The sequence below is a fragment of the Taurulus bubalis genome (genome assembly GCF_910589615.1).
Source record: "Taurulus bubalis genome assembly, chromosome: 5".
Taxonomy (NCBI): domain Eukaryota; kingdom Metazoa; phylum Chordata; class Actinopteri; order Perciformes; family Cottidae; genus Taurulus; species Taurulus bubalis.
Window position 1 is genome coordinate 24,818,239 of NC_136593.1, and position 23,065 is coordinate 24,841,303.

Consider the following 23,065-nt stretch of genomic DNA (forward strand, 5'->3'; position numbering starts at 1 on the left):
AGAGACGAAAGCCGGGCGTCCCAGAGGCCACTGTCTCAACTTTGGTGTTTCATTCAATAAAACACTCAAGCGTCACTTTTGTATTGTGAGATTTATTGTAGCTTCAGTGTTGTCGAGTTAATGTGGGGAATGGGTTTTAGAACAGTGAATCGGTCGCAGGTGTCATAAAAATGCCGACGGTGGCTACAATGCTGCTCAAACCTCTTCCACCAACATGTACACCGAGTCATCTGGATGACTTGTAGAGCAAAGAACAGATCTTTTTCTTTTTTTAAATCAATCCAGGTTTAAAGCGTCCCCACATATTCATGAGTTCTGAGAAGATAAACTTCAGAGAGGAGAGAGGGAGCGCACTGAGCCTGAAACACATGCACACACACCATATCAACACAGATTCATTTAAATTAATTTCAAAAGGCATAGTCTGATGTTCTGCAAACCAGTGAATCAATATTTCATTCAGCATTGCTTTGAGTTTGAACATCAAACACTAAATGTAATAAAACTACAGCCATGCTGGTGGTGAAGGTATCGTATTTAATAAAACCTATTGGAAGAATATGGAAGACAGAGCACTTGATGAAAAAAACATTGATATTCTTGGCCAACCCAAGGCAACAACAATAAAATAAAGTAGTGAAGTGACGTTTGCCCTGAAGGTGGCACCAGAGATACAGAAATGTTACAAATCCAAAGGTTAACCTTTAAAAGGTGCCAAACTTTTAAAATGTGATTAAATTGTGTGCAAAGAGAAAGGAGGTATATTTCAGAATAAACTAGGATGCTCAATGTTCCTGCTGCAGTACGGAGCATGTAAAAGGATCTCAACCGTCTTCAGCTGATAACATGCAGCACACCAGGTGGGACTATTGGTGCTCTACTAAATAATATTTACATATCTATGTGCATATAAGGTGACCATTGCTTCAGAAATATACTACTCTTACAAAGTCCACAGAAAGCACCAACTAAATGAATACAAATGATATAAATACCAGTGAATCTGTGTTCAGTATACGTTCTGTGAGAAATGCACATTATTTTGGTCATTTGCTGTTAAAAAAGAAGGGTAGAGCACCACTGTCATTATTAAAGGAATATTTAAACTGAAAACAATGTTCAACAAAACACTGGTGTGTCTGTGTGGACTGACCACACACACACTTTACAAACAGAGCAGACTCTTTCTGCTGAGGAGACTGAGGTCTTTTGGAGTGCAGGGAGCTCCTGAAGACCTTCTTTGACTCGGTGGTGGCATCAGCCATCTTTTATGGAGTGGTCTTCTGGAGCAGCAGCATCACAACAGCTGACAAGAGGAGACTGGACAAGCTGGTAAAGAAGGCCAGCAGCGTGCTGGGGTGTCCTCTGGATACGGTGGAGGTGGAGGGAGACGGGAGGATGATGCTAAGCTCTCATCCCTGATGAACAACACCTCGCCATGCAGGACTCAGGCAGCGCTGCACAGCTCCTTCATCCTTGTGTGTGAAGGAGAGGCACCGCAAGTCCTTCCTTCCTGCTGCTGTGGTAGTTACACGGAGCTTGCAAGTTTAGTGTAAACTTTTCAATATTACATTTGTATGCAGTTTATTTTAATATTTTGATTTAACATATTAGATGGATTATGCTGGTTAGGGTCTGGAACTAAATATTCTACAAACAAGTTATTAATAACAATTACACAATAAATGACATATGTGTTACTCTAGTAATCTTTGACAGGTTGGAGGGTTTCAGACACTTTCAATACTCGTTCTTGAGACTTGCACTGTTGAATTGTTTTATATTGAGCGGTGTTTCTCGTACTCTACAGTAAATGTAATACATTTAAACATCACAATCTACTGTCGCACTGATACCTAAACAAAGCTAAATGGAATATTTTAAACGTCATCAAGGCTGAAACTCTTGTCGCCTTATACTGCACACATTTTAGCTAACCCAATAAACTGACTGAAAGTGTATTTGAAAATTAGATGTATAATAGTTGGTTTATACTTTGTTGTAAACTAGAGGATTTGTGCTTCATAATCACTTGATCCCTGTTTTAGTTTATAATATTTAGAAGTCTTAAATATTGATTATTTAAGCGTAAAGTAAATGCATGTTATATCTGTACAGTTTAGAAGAGTTTTAGTCGACAGTTTTTCACTTTTACATTTCTAAACCAAGCTTGACGTTGAGATGTGCATTCATTGTTTTGCTGGATATATGTATTATTATATTCTGGGGCGACTGTGGCTCAGTGGTAGAACATGGACATCCTTCAATAAGAGGATCGGCGGTTCAATCCCCGGCTCTGCTAGTCCATGTTGATGTGTCCTTGGGCGAGACACTCAACCCCATATTGCACTAACTCTCTTAATGAAAACAAACTCTTTAGAATTGTGTTTAAGACATTTTCTAAAAATGAAAGTGTTATTATGTGGTTTGATGAAGTTCTCAGTATCCCACATCTTGCCTCACAGCCGCACTACCGTGTCTCTATATATCCCTGTGGATGTCTCATGTTGAGATCTTATGAACCTGTTGTAATTGTCTCTCATTTGTCAGTGTATGCTATTCAAATACACAGTTTCATACGTTCATGTGTTTTTAAACGTGTGTACGGTACAGTAGGGTGGCCATACCACTGCCATTTATAAACATACCTTGTCAACTGATACCAATATCAACATTGTCTGTCAATGGCATAATAATCATACATACAAGCTATTCAAATTGACATTTAATTGTTTTATGTGGAAACGAAAATGAGTGATGGCCTATTAGTGTGCACTGCCATGAATAAACATACCTGTTATCTTGCATACAATACTGAACTAATAAAATAATGGACAGATGTCTGTTCTTTTAAACACACATCTAGGGAGACAGTGAATCCTCAAGCCATGTGAATGGCTCATAGGCCCATTCCCACATTAGTGAGATGTCTGACCCTGAGAGCACAACACTTTCCCAGAGGGTCATATCAGCCCAGGCTGCTCTTGAGCTGCTAGTGAACTGGTGCCAGCTTGAGAGCTCCTGTGTGTCGCTGAATGTGTGTATTTCTGACTGAAAGATAACATCTTCTGCCTCCATTTATCCATCTGCTACAATATGTTAGATTCATGTTAATGAGTATTTAAAGATATTCACATTTGTGCGGGGAAAAAATTGGGGAAACAATATACATATATATAAAATAATAAAAAATAATACAATTTCTGGTGATGCTCTTGATAAACCAACCTGACATTTATCTGACAGCTGTACTGTCGCTTTAAGGGTCAACTTCACCCAAACAAAAACATCTCTCTCCTCACGTCTACCATCTAGATTCATCTGATGACGTTAAGAAGAAATGTCTGCCTGCATCACAATATAAATAGAGAATACTACATCTCAAAATCTAATAATGATGGAGCAGAACAGCTCTGCTTCACAACCTTCAGCATTGTTCCCTCAAAGCAGCTGTTTGCCTCTGTGGCCCTCTAGTGGCTCCAAAGAAAAGAGCACTTCAATGAACACAGATGAGAAGTCCTTTTACTGGATGTACAGATGGAGAGGTGCCTGTAAGGAACAGTGGCAGTCAGGTCAATTCGAAGCATACTGAATGTTCTTTCAAATCACTCTGATGGCTTTTGGAGAAAAATTTAAACTCTTGGGGTTAAAATGGTGGCTAGATGCATCGCCGTCTTATTGATAATACCACTAGGATTTTCCAGGGTCATGTCTCAAATTGAAAAATGACATTATACATGAAGGAGAATTAGCCTATGTAAAAGAGGTGGACACCTTCAGTATGTCCCAATGCCTGGTTCTACCTTCTGGTCACTCGGTGCAACAACACTCTTTACCTCTCGTGTCATGGACAACTTCAACAAGTTTCACTTTAGAAAAAAAGAGCTCACCCCAGTATGATAGTGTTACTGTTTTTTTTAATTTTACAAAAGGTTGGTTCTCAAACACAAATAAAATCAAAGATACAGAACATTTTAAAAGATAAAGATAAGTTACATAGCGAATCAGTTTCAAAAGCATATTTACAAAACAGAATTAAATATAGGAGTGCCGATACTACACAGCAGGTAATCCCGATAGGTCTGTAGGTCATCAGCAAGAAAATCAAATGCAAGCAGTCTGAAATGGAGCATACCAGTGATTATTGAAAAGAAGTCAAATATGTGAACAGGAAATAAAGGGCCCTAACAAGAGAGTAAGACGGATCATACATGACGAAGAACTGGCCTTAAAACAGCAAGAGAATAAAACAAATGAAATAGAAGCAGCGGTATCTTTGGAGTCGTGTGTTGAATGCATAGATATTCAGCAGCAGACTAGCTGGTCTTTACATCTGTTGTGATCTGCCCAAAACCAAAGAAATGAGCCACTTCCAATTTGAGTCTGTTCTACATTATGCAGTAAGTTGCTTAAGGCAGGTACTCACATGATACACACTTCTTTACTGGGGACACACACACACACACACACACACACACACACACACACACACACACACACACACACACACACACACACACACACACACACACACAAAGAAAAAAGACAAGGCATCAGGTCTTTTCTCCCAATCTTGAGAAAACTTGTGTGTAAATGAATGTTTCCAACCAACTTTACTGCCATTTTTACATCACCTTATATTTTCTAGAAAAAACAGCCATTTAGTTGAGGTACAGGTCTGATAAATCACATCTTTGATTTATAAACTTGTAAAAAAAATGCATTTAGTTAGTTTAGTAAACAATCGTTCTTTTCATTTCCTCTCATCAGCTAAGCAAACGCAATGAGTGGAAGCCTTTTATATTAGAGTCAACGTTATCAGACTACAATTATCTGAGCTATTCAAACATCAAGGCTCCATCCATCATGGGGCTCAAATTGGAACTATTGTTATATTCTGCTAATTGAATTGGCGACCCAAGTAGAATTTCTTGCGACCCACTTGCAGGTCCCGACCCAGTGTTTTGGAACAGAAATAAAATACTTCTAACTAAAGTAGACAAGGCAGATTGGTACTGAAAGACCTAATGATGTGACAGAGAATATTAGTGAATGTTTCCATTAAAGTCCATAAGTCAATCCATGGTTCATCAGCCAATCAAAGCTGACATTAAACAAAACATGCTCTCCCACATAATCCCACTTTGATACTGCCAATTCTACATCCAGTAGATTGTGTTCCATAATGCACTCAGTTTAGCAGGGCACAATAACACACCTGCAGTCAATTAAATAAAGGCAGTTTAAAAGGTGCTATGGTGTGAAATTATGACCATTAATACAGCATCAAATGTAAAGAAACAGTGGAGTAATGTCTACCTGAGCAGAGAAAGAAGTCACTCTTCCTCTGTGTGTTCTGTGATATGAGCTTCTCTGTGCTTTGCTTACCAAAGCCGGGCCAGCGATGCGCGTGCACGTTAGTTAGTACAGGGACGATTCTTCAGCATGATCAACGTCTTTGATTACAAAAATATGTCGATTTGCATAATGTGCGACGGCTTCTTGCCGATGTGGAGGAGCTCGGTCAAACTTTGTGCATCCTCGGAAAACAAGCTGCGGCGAGAAAACCTCGCCAACTATCCTCTGGAAGTATTTTAGACAGAGTGGTGTAAACTCTGCAAACTGGAAATGGCTTTTCACAGCAGTACAGCTGATCTGCATGATCACAAGTGAACGCATGCCAGCAGGCTTTGTCAAGACAGCACAGTGTCCCGTTTACTTTTTGGCCCCACCAAAGCATGATACCTCAGGATTATCAGCACGCGGCGCACGCTTCTGATAGTAGTAGTCACTTAAAATAGATTTACGTAATGTTTCTTTATTGGCCCCGTGATAAAAGTATTTTCTGCACCGCTGTTATGGCAACGTTACACCATGCGTCATCTAACGGTCTTATTGGATTGCTTTATAGTGTTTGTTTGCTTTAACGGCTATGTACGAGTGAGAATGGCTTTAACTAACGCTACAGACTGTCATTAGAGTCTGTAAATCCTTTCAATTATTTCCCTCATTCAACTCAGATAAAAAAAATAAAATCCTTTTGAATTTGAGGTCCAGTATTTTACTGATCAGGCATCTGACAATAGGGTCTGCTATGTTGTTGCATCTATTGGTTTTTCAGAGAGGACGATGGAAAAGAACGCTCTGTGGAGAAAATCCCTCAATCGTAGCTATGCTCTGAATTTAGCACCTTTAATGTCCAGCCTATCTTCAAAAGGTTTAACTGCACGAACAAATGGAATGGACATTTCAGTTTGTAATCTGCATGAATAGCAACGAATTATCTCTCTATCAATATGTAATGTTAATTACAAAAGTATTCAAACTAATAACATTAATCACATTTAAGAAAAGTGAGGACATTGTTGACCCCTAACTCTTAAGCAAGGAGTCTCAGCAACTGCTCCCAGAATTAGCCAGTTAGCTACATCAATGGTCAGCACCTGTTTGCAACAACAACAGCAATAACAATGCTAGCTAGGTAGCATCAGCAACAAAGCTACGCTTTAGGTTTAGTTACCGTGTTCATCTACAGCCGTCTGTGGTTCTCTGACCCATAGCAACGTTAGCATTATTGCTACTTTGGCTACATTTGGTAGCAGTTGTTGAGCTTGCTAGCTCAAGAGAGACGTGATTGGCTGAAAATAGAGAGTGACTTTGTTTATGAAACAAGAGCTTTAAAGTTTTTTAAATCAAATTTACGCAATTAATCAAAAATCTACTCTCATAAAACGTATGAATGATTCATAATTAAATGACATTACATAATAATGTGTTGAGTTTCAACAATGTATCCAATTAATTCACAAATGTATACATTATACACAATTTATTTTTATGAATATTAATAGTTTGCTTTGTGGTCCAATGATATCAGAAAGAGCAGGTACGGCTTCCTTGTTATCCAAACTGTTGCAGTGCAGAGCAATGGGCTCCTTTTGCACTCCTGGTCAGTCTAACGATGTCTTCATCTGGAGACTGATCATTTGTACGGATTGGGTTTCTTTCACGAACCAAACTAAAAAGGGCAGAATGTGGGGCTGCAACATTAATTGCCTTCTCAATGAGGTTACGAGGGAAACGTATTTTCTCCTCGGTCTTAAACATTAATGTCGTAAATTGAAACAAAGCGCAACAAAATGACTTGGTTTTATTTCGTAAAAACATCATGGTTTGGCTTAAAATAACCATGTTTCTTATGTTATTTCAGTTACGCTCATGAATAAAAATAAGTCCACGTTGACTTTTGGTTTGGTGGGACGACTCCGGGAGGAGACAAGTTTCTCTCAAAAAGCTACTTGACAATGCAGTTTTGTTGTATGTGAATGTAATGTTTAGGCTGGACATTGACCTTAAATCAAATATTGTATCTTAGAACTAGCAAGTGTAATCCATCCCTGATGATTACTTCAAACAATAAAACTCTTTATATTTTGTTTAGGTTAGTGTCTTGTAAAAAATAGCATTTCCCTCCCCTCCATTATGTTCAGATTAATATATATTCATTGTGTTTAGATTTATACCCGAGAGCCTTTCCTCCTTCCAGTGCACGCAGTTCAAAACTGAAGTTTTGTTTGCATTGCGCCAGGCTTTGGGGTTGCTTAATGAATCCCGTTAATGATGCGATTGTGCAGCAGCTCCTGTTCATGGTTGTGCTGGGTGGGCTTCACCTCCTCGTCCGTCAGCCGAGCATTCTTCCTTATCTCCTCCAGGGAGTAGTCCTGGACCAGGCTGCCGTTCTCGAAAACAGTCACCAGCAGGTCCTGAGGAACGCAGAGCACACAGACAAACCGTTAAGTCCAGGGGAAAGAAGTTGAACGAACTGTTAAACACCGCTTTTAGTTTACAATGTGCCTGATTATTCTCTCCAGGTACAGTCGTTTGTCACGTTTGGTGAGCTTAAAGTGTTTAATAGAAGCTTTATTGCATTATGGGAATGTAGCATCCAACATTAAGAGCTCGACCCATAGCGACTGATAGTCCGTATATCTTAGCCTCTGCTGCCCCGATTATCACCACTCTTTTAGTATCGGTTTCTTGTGAGCTTCCCATCTTTAAGAAAGCATCACGCAACAATATATGAAACATCTTTATACTCAAAGTACAAGAGTCCCGTTTTCAAACACCTGATATCTGGCTATCCGTCAGTGAAAGCTCAAATACAGGACATTATAAATGGCTTCACAAGATCAACAGAATACAATGGAAGCCTGCAAAAATAAAATGGCTGGCTGAGGACTCAAAAACAAGTAATATCATCAAGAAACGTTCTAGTAAGGATATCAAGAGGTACACGATGAGGACGGGGCCCCATGGTGGACCACACAATCACAAGGACTGATCACCAAATAAACAAACATACACACAAAAAAGCCCAGGTTAGTTTGAGTTCACTTAATAAACTACTTAAATACTTAGTTTTGTAATCAGCAGTATAGATAAAAACTCCTTCATTCCCTCTGGAAAAGAGACTGAGAAGTTCAGACATTTCCGCAAAACAACCTTTCATAGTCACCGGATCCCGACTGTTGAGGTTAATTTAGATGTAAAGAGACAAAAATGTTTAATGGATTCATTTGTGAGAAACAATAGAAAAGCAGCTGATTTCTGAGTGGAAAATGTAACTAAAGAAAAATGGGTATGGCCATAATAACAGGGGGCACTTGACCTCTCACCTCAAGATACGAGTGAAAATGGATCGACCAATACTCCAGTTAGCGAATGTGTTTTCCAAAAGGACATGCCCTCACTTTGCCCTCATGATTCTACTGACAGTGAGAGTTAAAGATGAAATGCTGGGACTAACCTCCTCAGGCTTGCCTGCCCCGCTCTCTATCGTCTCCAAGAAGCCATCAGAGTTTTTCCTCAGAGATAATCGACCCTTCTTTGACCCTTTGGACGGGTCGGTCACCGGCTGCTTGTACACGTCCATCTGGAAGAAGCAGAAGGAAATTACAATAAGTGAAATCACGTTGAAAAAACAAGCCTCTGGGAGGATTTCTGCATCTGGGACACACGAGGAAGCACCTCTGGTCTTTTTATTCATTTTCAATCAACATGTCTACGACAGATGCACCAATTAATACAATGGAAAACGTGTTCATGCCGTGATAGGCGTGTGTCTCTGTAATACAGCACGGTAACACACGGTCAAGTACAGCAAGATGCACGCTTGGCATTTGTGTTCATGTTGGTGCCCTCAAATGTCTGAAATGAATGAGTGAAATATTGTAATCACTAAACAGCTTTTTAGAGAGGGAGATTTCTGATGACTGTCATCCACTGCATTACAGAACTTTATTAAACACCTTTGTTGAACGTTAGATTATGTCTTTCTACGGTCTGTTATAAAAAAATCATTTTTGTAATCAATACTTTGTGTCAAACCATTGATTGATTTAGATGATGTACAGGTCATTATTATCATCACATTATAAATGTAATTGTATATCTCGTTCAAAGGTCCTACGACCATTAAAAGCATTTTAACCCTATGTGTCATCATTCACTCATTCATACACTGATGGCAGTCTGACATGCATGTGCCACCAGACCATCACAACTATCTAACATTCACACCCATTTCACAATAATGACCGGTTATCTCTCACAGGGAAGTATGGTAGGTCAAAGTTGAACCAGGGCGTAGTCTACTTCCTGAGGCTGACTTAAGATCAAGTTTTAAATCAGACTTAAAAAGTCTGTAAAAGTGCACAATTAGCTGGATGATGTCGACTAGTTAGTCAAGATAACTGCATCCAACATTAAGTATCAATTCTAAAACTACACTCAAAAAGAGCCACCTTTTATGAGTTAAAGGATAAGTTCACATGTGTTGTCTGTAACAATACTCACTCACCCATATGAACAATGAAACAGGTTGTGCTAGCTGTAAACCTTTTTCCTGTTCACAAATGGTTTGACCAGAAAATCCAGGTTAAATACCAAGTGTTTTTTTTGTTTTTTTTACACATTAATATGAACATTAACAATAATCTGTTGATGTTCATCTGTTTGAAAACCTCTTAAGCAGGGTAATGTTACGGCAGCTGAATCCACTTACCCCCTTGCCATTACTCTCCACGTAGCTGCACTTGAAGGCACAGTTGAGTGTGTCTCTGTTGAGTTTCTGCAGCAAAGCGCTGCCGCACCCAAAGTGGACGTTCTCAGCACTCCAGCCTTCATCAGTCAGCTTCTGGAGAATCTGCAGGAAACAAAAGAAAAGAAGGCTTCAAATTAATCACTTTGTTTACGAGAACTTTTCGAGGCGAGCAGTGGAACTCTTTTTTAAGGACAAGCATTATAGAAAGGTAACAAAAGGTTGAATATCCTGTAAACATAATATTTACTCCAATACATTTTTAAGTGCTTTTATCAGTGAACTATTTGTGACAGTCACATGATTGTGGGTGCCTCGGCCTTGATTACGGCATTTTCTTGTGCGCGTTCATCTGGTCGGATAAGAAAGTTTCCAATCGCTGAAGTGATTATCAAATCAGGGAAACTGAATGTGCAACAGGTGGTAATACAAAGAAATCACATACTAAATATGATGTAGCAAGAAGAGTGAGGGTTAATCCAGACCAGTACAACAACTAGATGTGTTCTCACCTCATCCACTGAGCTGAGGTCAATGCCGTCTCCTTGAATGATTCGCAGGTAAGAGGGCAGCACCTTGTATCCCACGGAGTTCAGAGAAGAGCCAAAACACTCCTCCAGAATCTTGATGACCTACAAAGGGGCATTTCAACCATTTTATTTAGGAGTTCGATTCATACATGTAGGCATCAGCCACGTTAAGGTGGAGCTTATACATCTCATTTGCCTGCCTCCCTTCATGTATTATTAAAGATGTGAAATACACCTGCATTTATTTATCATCTCTTTACATACATAAGACAATATTCACAGTCTGCAAGTAAAGATTTTTCCTAAATTACACTATTTGTTTCCTAATGAGAAAATCGTGTATAATAGAAGATGTGTCCGTTATGTCTAAACGTAAATATAAAGAGCGTCAACATGTTACATAGTCCTTAAACTTTCATCGTCCCAGTATAGAACTCCTACGTCCCAGTTCCTACTCGATTAGAGGACAGGACAAATCAGTCTCTTATCAGATGACTCATTCAGACTAATTAGGAGATAATGCTGTGATGTTTCACCATTAGTTACTTATTAACTACAGGTACGTTCGCTTCTTCACTTTGACATGAGGCAGACCATACGTGCTTACATTTAAATTAATTTGTAAAGACCAAAATCACAAATTTGCCCCAGAGGACTTTACAATCTGTAAACACACATTCACAATCCAGCTTTACAATCTGTACACATACTTCATTAATTGAGAGCCACTTCCTTCTTTTTCCTCCATGTTAAAAGGGAGTTTAAAAGGGAGTTTTGGAGAGTTTTCCCCTGTACCGATGTGAGGGTCCAAACAGAGGATGTTGAATGTGTACAGATTGTAAAGCTCTCTGAGAATTTTTATTTATTTTTGGCTGTATAAAATAAATTGAATCCCTCTCCAGGATGGAGAGATGTCACGTGTACAGAATATGGTTGAACGATTAAATCAGTCATGTTCACATGTTTTTTCTTGTGCGCACAATTCGTTCTTTAGTTTTCTGTCTCTCCATCAGTCGTCACAAAGCACGACGAGTTAAATACACACTGTTAGCTAGACATGATCAAAACGTAATGGAGTAGAAGTAATGACTTTTCTTTAAAAAAAAAACCAATGATATAAAAAAAATTTTGTTGTAAAAATAAAATTGAAAAGATTTTAGATAGCTATTTTGTGGTATTTTACTCGGACTAATCCAGGCCTGTTGTTTACCTCAATCAAAGTCTCTGCAGGGTCTCCAGAGTCCGGCCGGATGACCAGACACGAGTCCTCGCTGCGCTCCATGACTCGCTCCTTCAGCTTGTCTCCCCAGATGTTCTTACAGGCGTTAAAGATGTCGTAGCTGTCGCTGACCACGGACACGGGCCCAGAGGGGAACTGCTCAAGGACTCGCTCAAACGCCTCCTTCTCCCTGTTCCTTCCCCAGGAGATGATGGTACTGGATGACAGGAAGGAAGTAATGAACTCACTCTATTAATACTGGTTCTATTATTTAAAGATTATGTTTCCTCACAGTCCAAAAAAAAAAATACACCTTTTTCTAGTTGACGACATTTATGATTTCCACATTCTAGGCCGTGATTTCCACATATATGTATGCATGTATGAGTTATACCTGTGCTCTGCTGCTGGGATGGAGAAGCCAGCCATCGGGCAACCATAGTATCGCTGAGCCATCAGCAGCCCAGCTACTGTGTCCGTGCTGCAGAAATTAACCAGGTGAGCTGCTCCGCCTAATGCTGCCGACTGAAGAGCAGAGGTGGAAACTAGGAATCACTCTGCTGTTTGAATGGTTGAAGTTCAAAACCACGCACACCTCAGAGAACACACATTGTTTCTATGGGTTTGGTATTTGTTCAGTCAGGGAGCTTTAAAACTGGTAGTAACACATTGTATGTGTGTGACAACTGCTCTTAGCCCTGATCCTAGACCATAATACCATGCTACACCCACCTGACAGGATTTTAACGACTCATTAGTGACTAAGAAGATCGTCCTCCATCTGGTGATTTCCTATTTTCAATATTATTAACACATTTTCTTATCCATTCTTACAAATGACTGACTGAAACGTTTGGGTCCCTCTGATAGCCATCAGGGCTAATCTGAGCTGAATGAGGTTCTTTCAGTTACTAGAGAGAGGAGCTCCAATGCCATCTATCTATCTATCTATCTATCTATCTATAGAGACATTAGGTTAACACTGTACTAACAGTCTGCCTTTGTATCTTTAAAAAGGGTTCACATCAATCTGTCAATTGGTAGTGGGACCTAATGTTAGTATATTTATGTCAGAATCCTCTAACAATGAAACCCTTTCACCAGCTCAGTTATACCAGAGACAAATGACTGAATTCACAATCCAGCTTTAAATTCATGTTGTAACACGTTCCATTGAGGTTTCTTAAATCTAACCTTTGTGCCTTAAATCAGTCATGTGACCAGCAGGATGTCGTACCATAAAGTTATAATATCAGTAAGACAGTCATATACACAAAGCAGATATCACAAGATGATCAGTTGTCACACAGGACATGGACATATTAATATTCTGTGAAAATGCAAAGCAGTGATGTGCCACACAGTGATAAGGGATTCCAGGTCATTGTATCCTTAGCCATAGTGAATAGGAATACTTCCTTTTAGTGCAAACCCATCAGTAGCTGCATGATGCAAGAGACACTTCATTCAACCTCAATGCTGGTTTCTCACAAACTAGAAGAAAAAAAAAGAGGCAGAAAGTCTTACTGACCTCTTGTGAGGAGACTCCTCTGTAGCCAAAGTCGTGCAGTTTCAGGTCCAGACCTTCCAGGCCCCCAGAGGTGGCCTTCAGGTGCTTGGCCAGGATCTTCTTGAACTCCCTGGATATGGTGGCCACAGTGATGGGATACCACATCTGGACCAGCATAGTCTGGTCAGCAGGTAGGGGTAGTTAGAAATAGTGTGTGTGAGTGGAGGCGAGTGGGAGAGGGAAGAGTTAATGAGTGATCAGTTGGTGAGGAAAAGAAAAGTGAGAGGCCAGTTGTTGAAGGGAAAAAAATGCAATACTGATCAGAGATTAGAGCATTTATGACCTCCACTTAAAATGAAAAAATGACTTTGTTGGTAAATCTTAAAGTAAACATCAAGAAATGTCCGCCCTTAGAGTATCTATATATGCACATCCCGAATGGACAAGACTATTTAAAAAGATTTTGGCTCTTTCTGTTAGTGTGTGAAATATTTTTGGGAGAGATTGGATGCAGCAGACACTCACATCTTCAGGACTATTTAACAGAGGTGTGGAATGGTGTCACATGACATGGACTCGAGGCACAGATTTGATGACTTTTGACTCAACACCATTCATTCTCAGCAAGTAGTTATTTTGACAAACTTGCCTTCATAAATAAATACAAATATTAAAAAGCATTCATGACTTTTGTTAATGTCATATTATTACTCCGTTAAGATGTCGTTACATTTGGTGAAGCGCCCATTACAAATTGTACAGGACTTGAAGCTCAAAGTTTAGGACTTTTCTGGACATACCTCAATGTAGTTGGTGAGCCAGTAGAAGTCTGGATCAGTGTTTTCCACAGTGAAGAGCACGTTGCCTCTGGGTATGATCCTCCCCTCGGGGATGGCTTTGATCCGGATAGGAAGACGGCCATCATGTTTCTGACATGGCAACAAGCACATTGAACTTCATGTTAGATATAGAATGATAAATCATCATCGTCAAGACGGACTGACGGTTGGACGTCTCTTCGTTTACCTCGAGGATCTTCCTCCAGCTTTCCTCATCGAACACGGGCTGTTTAAAGTGCATCTGGTAGAAGAGCTTGGCTTCCTGAATCTTCTCCTCGGTGACCACTTGGCCTGCGGACAGCAAACCAGGGTAACCAGGTTATTACAAAAATACTTCATTCCCCAGTATTCTTTTGAACAGCAAAGTTTTGTACATGGTTCTGTTCATTCATTTCTTGGATCAGAGGGGAGGACGTGAGTGTACCTATGAGGTACTTCTTCAGCAGATACTGAAGGCCGAAGAACACCACTTCGTTGAACTGGGAGCCTTTCTTGCGTCTGCATTCAAAGTAGGAGTAGATGTTGCTGACGTTTGGAGGATACTGTTTGTAGTGTGTGATCTGAAAGACAAGCAACGAACAGAAGTCAAGAAAAGATGACAGCTTAAAGCACAAGTCTCCCCTTGTACTCTTACAGCACTAATTGAATAATCATCAGCACCAACCAGTCAGTCAGTGGAAGAAATAGCTTCAAGAGGCACTCACTCCACATTCTTCTGCCTCACCCCGTTTAAGTTCCCTCTCCATTCCCCCCCTCCATGTTCAACTTAAAGAGAACAAATTGAAAAGGAGAAACCCCAGAACAGGCAGTGTCTTATACTAAGATTAGCCTCAAAGTAAGATTAACCTAATCGAGCGAAAAGAACAAGTGTGACGAGGAGGGCAGGAAAAAAACGAGTACTTTATTTACAGGACATAATTGTTGCAGCTCCACGAGTTTGGTGATTTGGCAGTTGCCATCTTGGCTTTTCGCAACCAGGGAAGTTTAGCATATTTGGACTGAGGAGGAGTGACCTAGAGACACCGTATACATCTCTGGTCGAGACCTGCCATAAATACCCTGCTTTATTGTCCATTTGACTCTAATTTACTAAACTAACATCATGCTGTATTGAAGAAGACTTGAAACTAGAGATTGAGACCATACACTCATGTTGACAATGTTTGAAATCAAGAAGTAGATCAAGAAGTAGATTTTCTCATAGAGTTCTTTACAACCAGAAGAGTCGCCCCCTGATGGACAGTAGAGAGAATGCAGGTTTAAGTTGCCTCCTGATTGACACCAACATTAAAAAGAAACAGTATGTAACGTTTTGGGGGATCTATTGGCAGAAATTAAAGTATGTTTCCTTTTAGTGTACCTGCACACAATAATCAGCGTGTTCTCTTTTGCTTGGAATGACCGAATAATATTTACACCAACCCAAAACGAACAAACCAAACCGACAGTGCAGATCACGTTGCCTCTGGGTATAATCCTGGCCTCGGGGACGGCTTTATATAATCACCTGAACAAAAGAATCGTTGTGTTCTCTTTTAGAATAAAATGCGATGAACCCCTCAGATACTTTACGATTGTAACATATGTAACCATGTTTGGCTTCGCAACAACACCAATGTTGTGGGTGGAAATTCTTGAAATGCTACAGTCACTGGCAAAGGTTTGCTGAAACAAAGTTTCACGTCTTGCTCTTCTGCGCAGATGTTTCAAATGGCTTGTTCTAAAACTGTAGGCCGACAGATGCAATGAAAGCGTGGGCCAAGTTAATACGCAACGGGGAAACAAGACACAACCGATGTTACTTCAGGGAAGACCGACAGTGTACATTAGCTACGACTGGGCTGCTTTTTTTTGTCTCAGCATTTCTTCTTTTATTATTAGATAGTGACATGCAGCGCAGGGCCCGGGTTCGACTCCAGGCCGGGCTGCTGCGGTGAAGACGTATACGCCTGGACATATGGTGCACGCTCTTCCAAGTGAGCTCCTGAGGCCCCTCACTGCACTGCTCACGTCTCCTCTGCTTCTATTGCCCGTCTGCTCTGAGCACTCTCTCTCTACCACGCACTCACTACGCACAGAGCTATTCCTGAAAGAACCCACTGCGCTTTTACGTCACCACGTTCGTACCCATCCAAACATTTCTATGTGTATTATCTAATGATAAAAGCTGGATGGAAACCACAACTCCAGCGGGACTTTCCTCAGAACCTGTAGGGGAGACTATCCGCTACAAACCAAGAGTCCTGTTAGCATCCTCACCATCTTGCTTTGTCAGCAAAAAATGCAATCTCATTTGAGACCGGCCAACAGCAAGCAGTAAGATCTAGAGAATTACAGCGCTATGAATTCCCCTAATTGTGGAACCCATCAATGAAGCTATGCACTATGATCACAGTATGTTTAATGTGACCCACATGTTTTCAGATTGAGTGTCAGATACAAACACCAAGTGTCCTTGGGGTTGACAACGTCATGTTTGTGACTACAATTAAAAAAAAAAAGTTGTAATGGTTTTAGTTAGGAGAATTAGAAGAATAATGATGTGGCGATACTTCTTTAAAAAGGGCTTCCCAGTAAACACAGTGGACTTTGACATGAGCTCATCCCAGTGGGCCAAATCAGTTTCCATTATACGATTGTGATGACAGACACATTTTGACTTGTTTCCAGGGGTCGCTGGCACTGATGCAGACTGGTGGGTCATCATCCAGACCTTTGCCATTTGGCTCCAGTGGAAACCTTTGAATGACATCTCACGGTGACATCTGGCATTTAACTGTACGAGCCGAGCACAAGTTACAAGAGACACCAACACAGCGGGCTGACCGGACGCAGGTTACGAAACAGAAGGAAATGAAACTGAAAGCTAAAGAGACAACGAAAAGGTTGGGCTCGGTGATTACACGTCACGCAGCTACACACTTTGAGCAGACTGCATTAAACTAGTAATCATGCATTACATAACGCCGAGCACGTAGACACTAGCTAAGCTACCCGTTTATTGTGACTGGCTCAGCTATAGTCATAACGAAACTAAAACGACGGTTCATAGTCTACACACAGCTAACTTTCCCCATTCTTTCAACTTGCACCAACACGGGCACCACAATGCACACAGCTAACACAAACTACCGTGGGGTCTTACTTTCATTTAAGACACATGGTCCGCTGCGAAATAACGCTACAAAGTTGAAGGACAACGGGCCAACGGACCAAAAAGAAAAGCGAGTGTTACTCGTGATGTGCGATGGTTCTAGCGAGCCACTGGACGGAAGATAACGTTAACCGTCAGCGAACCGTATCCCCAAAATAAACCACTTTTATTACATTTAGTCAGTGAAATAAACACCGGGCTGGAACCAAAAAGCCCACGGGGCATGAAGGACGGGTCCACTCACCTTGTAGGAATCCGTCGCCAGCAAGAAATTAAATTCTGGTGCTGCCATTGTTGTTGTGGATGAATTAATTAACGTAAATGTCACTTCGGTCTCTCGTCGCAGCTTCACAGGAGCCTCAGCCAGAACTGGACCGAGCAGCCGAGAAGATCCGCCTCGCCGTGAAGTCACCGTGACCGTTTCTCCGGTGAACTTGGATTCAGACGTTAGTAGACTGCCGAAACACTCAAAGCTTGAGTCGTTTTGTAGGTTGGGGGTTATTTTTAAAGGGGCGGGTTTTTAGTACGTATGTCCTGGCGCACGTCCTCCCTCTTACCGCCTCTCTGCTACGTAATGATGCATTCAGGGACAGTAGTTTTTTTGGGTTAACTTAAAGGAGCATTCCAACATTTTGGACGCTAGTTCTAGCTATCGCTCTGATGTCTGCTTTCACCTCATACAGCTTTCATATAAAAGTGCAAAGGCCGACCAATACCTTACAAAGAGACAGCTGTACAAATGTCTCCATAGCTGGAACTGGTAGCGTGTACTAAACCTGTTCATAAAATCAAGATAATACGAATGTTCAGTCATTTAGCTGGCAAATACTGTACGTGTGCATATTATTTCTTAAAACTGTTTTATAAAGAATGGACTTTACAGGCACTACACCATCTCAGTCTCTTTAGTAATATTCTCACAGAATCCTTATAAGCTACTGGAAGTCTCTGTAAGTGTGCAATATGCTCTAAACAGAGACATCTTCTCTCCATCTGTACACACTAAACTTGCGTGAGAGAATGTTTGCTTGTGCATTCATGCGGCATTGACAATAAATATCCTCATCAATGGTCATCTGTTCTGTAATAATGTGACCAAGATATTTTACCTTATCACAGACACCAAGATCAACCAATTTGAAGTCAGGGGATTTTAGACATTTGTCCTGTTTGGTTCGACAGATGAAGATAGCACTCTTACTGTCATTGTATTTGATATCATGTTCCACACCATTGAGATACAGTAAAGAGCTGCTAAAGACCAGCGCTACATGGACAAAAAATGATCATCTGCAACCTACATATGGTTACCTAGTATTACCAATCATGCATCCAGTATTACAGGCTTTCAATTGTTTTTTGAAACTTAGGTTGCTTACTAATATCAGTCTCTTTGCAAATACTAAAAACCCAGCTGACTTTTTCGCCCCCAAGGTGGTCTGACCAGAATATGAAGTCATTTATGTCAATCATTCCTTTTGTGAAAGAAAGATGGAAAGGTTTTCAGTGTCTACCAACAGTCCTGTAATAAGTGTGCATAATGTAATCATTTAAATGTAGCACATAATGTAAGAAAACCATGGGTACATTGCACAATATCAGTTTTGTGCAGAATGTAATAAGTTATTACATGATTACATGAATAATGCAATAAATTCAGCACATGAATTCGGCACATTAAGTTAATAATATATTAAGTTAATAAGAGTGGTATGTCCTTGTCTTATTAACGCATAGTAACACATCTATTTTAACGTGACACAAGTCCTTCATTTAAAGCAACAGGACTTTGTCTCTTTGGTCTCTAGACTCTAGACAAGTGATTTTCAACCACTGTGCCGTGAGAGACCGTCAGGTGTGCCGTGGGAAAATGTCCAATTTAAAGAAAAAAAAAAGAATTCAAACCCTAACCCCCAAAAAATATTATTTAGTTGCTGCAAATCATTTTCCATTGTTGAGCATCTGAGCCTGCAATACAGTGGCTGGCCTAGTAATGAACTACTCTTCCATGCCAGTAGGTAGCGCAATAATTACCTACCATATATAATGTAGTATGCTACAATGTGACATGTAGCTTTTTTGGTTGTTGGTGTGCCGCAGGATTTTTTTACTGTAGAAAATGTGGCTCAAAAAAGGTTGAAAAACACTAATCTTTACCAAGTTGATGAAGCCCCTTGGATATGTGACAAAACTCAGAACTACAAGATATCCAGATGTGAACCTTTACAGAGATGTCAAATACTGGGTGATTCATAACATGTGAAGTAATTGCTCCACACATAATTGTTCGAGTTACTTTAATTGTTAATTGTTCCAAGCGGCAAACCATATTAAATAACAATCTACAAAACTGTTAAAACAAGTTCTGTCATTTAAATATATAGTAACTTTGACAAGTTTTGTGTTGTTCTTTCAACTAATAATCACACTATAATGCATTATAATGTATTACTACAACTATTGGAATTATAATACACTATGATCCTATCAAAACAATGTCAGTGACTGACCAGCAGTTATGAAATATTATGATACTTGACCTTATAAGTCATTATAAAATGTAGCTGTGGTTTCTTCCCTCAAGCAAAGTTGGCATGTTTGTCTGCTTGTGAGCACTAAGGATTAGCATATGCTAATGTATGCATGCTAAATCAAGTCACTTTATTTGTATAGCATATTTAAGCTTAATGAGCAATATTTAGATATTATATTTAGAAGAAATGTAAATAAATACCCTGCCCCAAGCACAGGACACATACCCAAAGAGAGAGAAAGAGAGAGAGAGAGAGAGAAAAAGAGAGAGAGAGAGAGAGAGAGAGAGAGAGAGAGAGAGAGAGAGAGAAAGATGGAGGCACTTGCTGAGAGAAAAAGTCAGTCTTCAGCTTTCTTTTAAAAGACAGCAAAGTTAGCAGTATCTAAGTGTAAAAGTAATATGTTCACAATTTTTATAAGTAGCTTTCAATGGACTGGAAAGTAAGGTCCTAACTATAGGACTCCACAGCTATCAAAGAATCAGCACCTACAAAGGCCGTCTCACGTCGCCTGCATCTGGGCCCAAAAGTTGCGCATGAACTCGCCACAAATGGTCAACTAACATTTATGTTCTGCACCTGCGTGGGAGAAAACTACCAGCGGGTAGCGGTTGTTGATATTCATCATTCAAAAAAGGAAACTGGAAGATCGAGGGCTGTTGATACACAAGCCGTTGTTATGATATAAACATCCAACAAAACAGCGTTTGCCATCCATTTTATCACCACTCTCGCTCAACAGTGAGCTTCATCCCAGATGACCATGTTGTTGTGAAAATACTAGTGTATAGAATGATCAGTTGAGATGAAGCACATTTAAATATAATGTAATGAATCTGCCCTGGCTCTCTCATGCCTTAATACTTTCGGTGTGGGCCCTCTTGACTTTACCTGTTCGCTTACATTCCTCACTTCCATTTCTCTTCTTGCAGTGATTCGCTTAAGCTGAACAGCCAATCATGTGAGTGATTAGGGCCACAGACGCTCACTGATGGCCGGGAATTCGGCCTGATGAATCAGGGCCTGAAGAGTAATTTAAAACCCATTTTATCTCTATAAGTAGGTCCTCAGTCTGAGAGAAGTTAGAGGCAGTCCAGAGGATTCTTGAGTCACCAAGACCTACTCACCATGAGTCAGCTGCAGCAGGTAATGCTGCTTGTCACGCCGATGTTTTAGAATAATAAAACGAAAAATAACTTTTTAAAGCACATTTTGATAGTAGCGAGTTAGTAAGAATCTGATCAGCTCACCAAATGCTCAAAGCAATCCAATTTCCACAACTCTGCACCCCTTTGACTCCGGGAAAAACCTGTTGCCTGCTTGTATGTATTTATCTTAGCTGAAAATCTTGGTCAACTAAAAATATCACATGTGGATGCAATACTTGAAAAGTAAATATATATATATATATATATATATATATATATATATATATTTTAGTTGTTTAGTTTCCTGTATATGGCAGCTTATAAAACATCTGAAATATTATAAAGGTCTCTCAGTCTATCTGTATAATAGCCAACAAACCATGGTTTGTTGTGTCAATAAGTTCTGAGTACATGTATGCTAATCACTGTAGACATGCAGCCTCATGCATGCGTCATTCTCTTAAGTTTCCAACACGATACAATGATGTCTGTGTGCTTCATAACTAACTAGCTTGCAATAAGGCCCATCACAGTCATGAGCTCTAGGGCCAGTCACAGTCGTTTGCTCTAGGGCCAGTCACAGTCGTTTGCTCTAGGGCCAGTCACAGTCATGTGCTCTAGGGCCAGTCACAGTCATGAGCTCTAGGGCCAGTCACAGTCATGAGCTCTAGGGCCAGTCACAGTCATGAGCTCTAGGGCCAGTCACAGTCATGAGCTCTAGGGCCAGTCACAGTCATGAGCTCTAGGGCCAGTCACAGTCGTGTACTCTAGGGCCAGTCACAGTCGTTTACTCTAGGGCCAGTCACAGTCGTTTGCTCTAGGTCCAGTCACAGTTGTGTGCTCTAGGGCCAGTCACAGTCATGAGCTCTAGGGCCAGTCACAGTCATGAGCTCTAGGTCCAGTTACAGTCGTGTGCTCTAGGGCCAGTCACAGTCGTTTACTCTAGGGCCAGTCACAGTCGTGTGCTCTAGGGCCAGTCACAGTCGTGTGCTCTAGGGCCAGTCACAGTCATGAGCTCTAGGGCCAGTCACAGTCGTTTGCTCTAGGTCCAGTCACAGTCGTTTGCTCTAGGTCCAGTCACAGTCGTGTGCTCTAGGGCCAGTCACAGTTGCGTGCTCTAGGGCCTGTCACAATAGTGTGCTCTAGGGCCCGTCACAGTCGTGTGCTCTAGGGACCGTCACAGTCGTGAACATGGGTCACTCATACCCAGACGCCATTCCAACAATGATGCAAACAGAGAGGAACAGAGCTGAAACAAGAGGTTTCAATAACCACATATGAAGTCCCTGCACACAAATATCTCTATTTAGAAGATGATAAGAATATGGATATCGTGGAATGAACTGAATTTAAGATGCAGGACTAAGACAATTCAGCTCAATTAATTTTTCTAAAATGAAGTACTTTATTTTGAGATTCACACTGTACATACTTCTATTTCACTGTACATACTTTATATACACTTTATATATACTGTATATACTTTGCATTCTTTATTATTTAATTTTCTTAAATTTAATACGCTCTGCTATTTTATTGTATTGTATATATTGAGTAGGGAAACAGATTGTCACCTCGGAAATCTGTCTGTGTTTGAAGAAGAACTCAAGTGAAATAAAATTGGTGCCGTGAAAAAGTCAGACCGCTATTAGTAATAGTTTACATTTTTTATTTGGGTAAAATAGTCAGTAGTAATCTATAAGAAATATGCTTATTCCACATAAACTATGTTAAGGCTGCATGCGTTCCCTGTGCTGTTGTACTTTACCCTCTCTGTTGTGTCCCAGCAGCAGGAGGGAGAGGCTTTGGCCTGAGGATCGCTGCTCTTGCTGCCTCTCAGATCTATACATGTCTGTCTTAACAAAAAAAAAATCCCATGTTAATAAAACCCATGGACTAGATCGTTTTAACGGTATTATGTAGTTGTTTTGGGTCAGTGATATAGTGTTGTTCGCCAAAAGGGGCTGCTATAAATTAATAATTTAAATTAATAATTTTCGTCTTTGGCATTTTAGTCATATACAGATATGCAATG

General features: G+C 40.3%; 1 protein-coding gene across 1 annotated transcript; it reads right to left on the reverse strand.

The window, feature by feature from the left end:
- Positions 1-7,601: 7,601 nt before the first annotated feature.
- nampt2 (nicotinamide phosphoribosyltransferase 2) lies at positions 7,602-17,643 on the reverse strand (the record flags this gene model as incomplete). Its single annotated transcript, XM_079217751.1, has 11 exons — positions 7,602-7,763; positions 8,807-8,932; positions 10,064-10,204; positions 10,612-10,731; positions 11,840-12,065; positions 12,243-12,373; positions 13,380-13,538; positions 14,159-14,287; positions 14,385-14,488; positions 14,622-14,757; positions 17,596-17,643. 11 exons carry the CDS (start codon positions 17,641-17,643, stop codon positions 7,602-7,604), a joined length of 1,482 nt encoding a protein of 493 aa, XP_079073877.1.
- Positions 17,644-23,065: the final 5,422 nt, after the last annotated feature.